Source organism: Cupressus sempervirens, chromosome 5 (assembly GCF_028749045.1).
Source record: "Cupressus sempervirens isolate cs-2001-9-10 chromosome 5, ASM2874904v1, whole genome shotgun sequence".
NCBI classification, from domain to species: Eukaryota; Viridiplantae; Streptophyta; class Pinopsida; order Cupressales; family Cupressaceae; genus Cupressus; species Cupressus sempervirens.
Window position 1 is genome coordinate 251,755,470 of NC_143122.1, and position 2,722 is coordinate 251,758,191.

Sequence of the window (2,722 nt, forward strand, 5' to 3'; positions counted from 1 at the left end):
TCACCATCACACTGAAGCCTCAAGCATCAAAATGAAGGACGACAGCTTAAACTAAGATCACCCAAGAAAAAAAATCTTCTGAAAATAAATAAGAAGCCCACTGTGCAAAGCACCCTTACTAATAAGCCAACGTCAAGTAAGCACGGGCCAAGAAAATTATTTTCCTACATGAGGAGATGATCTAAATAGGCTATCAATTGTGTTCTTGAACTTCTTTTGGTACTGCAAAGAATTTCTTGAGTTACATAGGTAGTGGAAATTGAGAATGAACAGAAAATGTAATTAGACTTAGAAGAACGATAATCACTATTATTAAAATTACTTTCACGAGTAGCTCATTCTTAAAGAGCTGAACAAAATCTCTACATGAGTAGGTCAAGGAAAGTTGTAAATTGAAACCACTACGCAGACTAATATACCAAGGTTCTTCTTTTCCACAACATAAACAGAGCTGGAAACTTGAACTAGAGATAACTATATATGTACGAATAAAAGTCTATAAGCATAATACCAAAATAAGCTGCTTCACGCAGTGTTTTAAGTTAAATAGAAACTATGGATTATCAGTAAAAGGTCTCCCAACATCAGTGTCATCTAGGGAAGAAGAAGACCTAAACCAAAGTGTCTGCTCTTCACCTTCCCTTTTAGAGGGTGCAGGAACATCTTCAATCACCTTGTGTTGCCCTTGTGGATGGAAAATGCCTGAGCTTGCATGTGGAATCCACCATGTTTGCATCCTACTTTCCTCTTCTCTCTTACCAGTCTCCTCTTTTTCATCATCATGTCCATGGACATACTTCCTACAATCATAAAAATAGAAATTAAAAAGAAAACAATTATTAGGAAACCAGGACGAACATGAACCTTTTTCAAAACCATAAAACAATTATAAATAAAAAGAACCCTAATGGCAACCAAAAATGAAAAGAACCCAATACCCATTATGGAACCATTGAACTCATAGTGTGATACAATTGAACCATCTCCATACCTTGAAGCCAGATTACTTGTACAGCTTTGTTTTCCTACCATCTTCAAACCATTAGCTTCAAGAATTACTGGAACTAAATTCTTCATCATATTCCCTACTCGTCAGATGGCCCTGATAATACAGCTTTTCTTATGAACTTTTATCAGAGTCTGTTGGAGATGTCTTTTGGAGGTTAGATTTAATGTATTACTTAAACTCTGTATGAAAGACAATGAATATGCTAGATGAGAAATCATTATGAACCAAAAGAACATCGATTGATTTTCTGACAACTTCTGTGTAATAAGTTCATACGTGCAATGTGGTGTGAGGATTCTTTAATGTTTCTCACTATTTTGGGGCAACGGCTATCCAGGCAGTTCGTTCGACTGCCCGGATGCCCAGTCCCGTATTCCTGTCGTGCGTGTTTTCAGACGACCCCGCCTTGTCAGACAGTACCGCTTGAACGGCAGCAGAATAACGGACTGCGAGGGAAACTAACGGCAGAGAAATGAAAACTGACAGCAGAGAAATTGAAACTGACGACCGTAGAGCCGGACCAAGCACAATATTTTGAATTTTAAATATTCTCCCGCCCAAGAAGATTTCAAATTGTAACTATTTGTATTACTAAATATCAAATTCATGAAAATTGATGGTACAATTGAAGTTCAAAAGTTTTATATTAAATTGGATAACATGTCTATTAAAGTGTAGTACTTAATTTACATAAAAGAAAAATTGTAATAATTTATAATCTTAAATAATAAATTTTTGAAAATTAATGATATAGTACTATATTGATAATTTGAAGATGATATTAAAGTTGAAGTGTATTATATTAAAGTAGATTATATATATATATATATATAGTCATTTAAATTATTAATTCAATAATTTTATTCTATGTACAATGTATTGTAAGTTTTCAAATGTTGTTATCAAAGTTGTTGGATTGTTGTTTTTGCTATCAAAAGAGACATTTGATCTTTATTTTCTTAATTCCATATATTTTAGGAGTAATAAATTCAAATAATTTGAGAATAATAATTAACATTGTTCTCCCCACCACACATGGGTGTTCAAGATTACTTGATCCTTTAATTAAGAAGAAATTAGATTAATTTATTAGTTAAACTTTGAAATTAAATATTTTAGATATGAGAATTTTAAGGTACCTATTATGTAAACCTAACATTCATTTGTTGTGAAAAATACAATCTAAATTAACAATTTTCATGTAATACAAGCTTAACATATTAACATATTAGATGAATGACGTATATGTGTCATTTGTGCACATTTAATCTATACATAAGTCATATTGTAAAGTTTGAGAGACAATATTTAAAATATCTACATATTATATGCTAATTCCACATTTTTCATTGGTTGATACAAATTTTTTTTTGGAGATTTTGAGTATTTTTAATTTAAATTAAGAATGGCAAAAAACATCAAATGTACAGTTGTAGGGCAAATGAATTAAATGTGTTTGGTACTACACAAGGAAGAGATAAAAGCGAAATAAATGCTTGCATCTCTTCGGATAAGAACCAGTCATGAAAGCCAATTCTTGATCCAGAATGGCTGGGGCGGATCAATGAACAACTTCAGTTTGGGCCAGACATAACTTCCTTCCATCGAACAGGCGGAACCACCGAGCTAATCATGAATTTTTCTTCAACAGCTGATCAATCAGTCAACCCCAAACACGCAACGGAGATTGCTAAATTGCTTAAGGACATATTT

General features: G+C 32.8%; 1 protein-coding gene across 1 annotated transcript; it reads right to left on the reverse strand.

The window, feature by feature from the left end:
- Positions 1 to 536: 536 nt before the first annotated feature.
- On the reverse strand, positions 537 to 1,447 carry LOC149555473 (uncharacterized). The gene is made up of 2 exons (XM_089833646.1): positions 992 to 1,447; positions 537 to 800 (listed from the first exon to the last, which is right to left on the reverse strand). Exons 1-2 carry the CDS (start codon positions 1,078 to 1,080, stop codon positions 554 to 556), a joined length of 336 nt encoding a protein of 111 aa, XP_089689772.1. The 5' UTR covers positions 1,081 to 1,447; the 3' UTR covers positions 537 to 553.
- Between the last annotated feature and the right edge of the window lie 1,275 nt (positions 1,448 to 2,722).

Bases quoted from the DNA above. Each gene is read 5' to 3' on its own strand.
- LOC149555473 (XM_089833646.1), bottom strand. From the start codon at position 1,080: ATGATGAAGAATTTAGTTCCAGTAATTCTTGAAGCTAATGGTTTGAAG. The intron at 801-991 runs GTATGGAGATGG...TTATGATTGTAG, and splicing joins ACAAGTAATCTGGCTTCAAG to GAAGTATGTCCATGGACATG.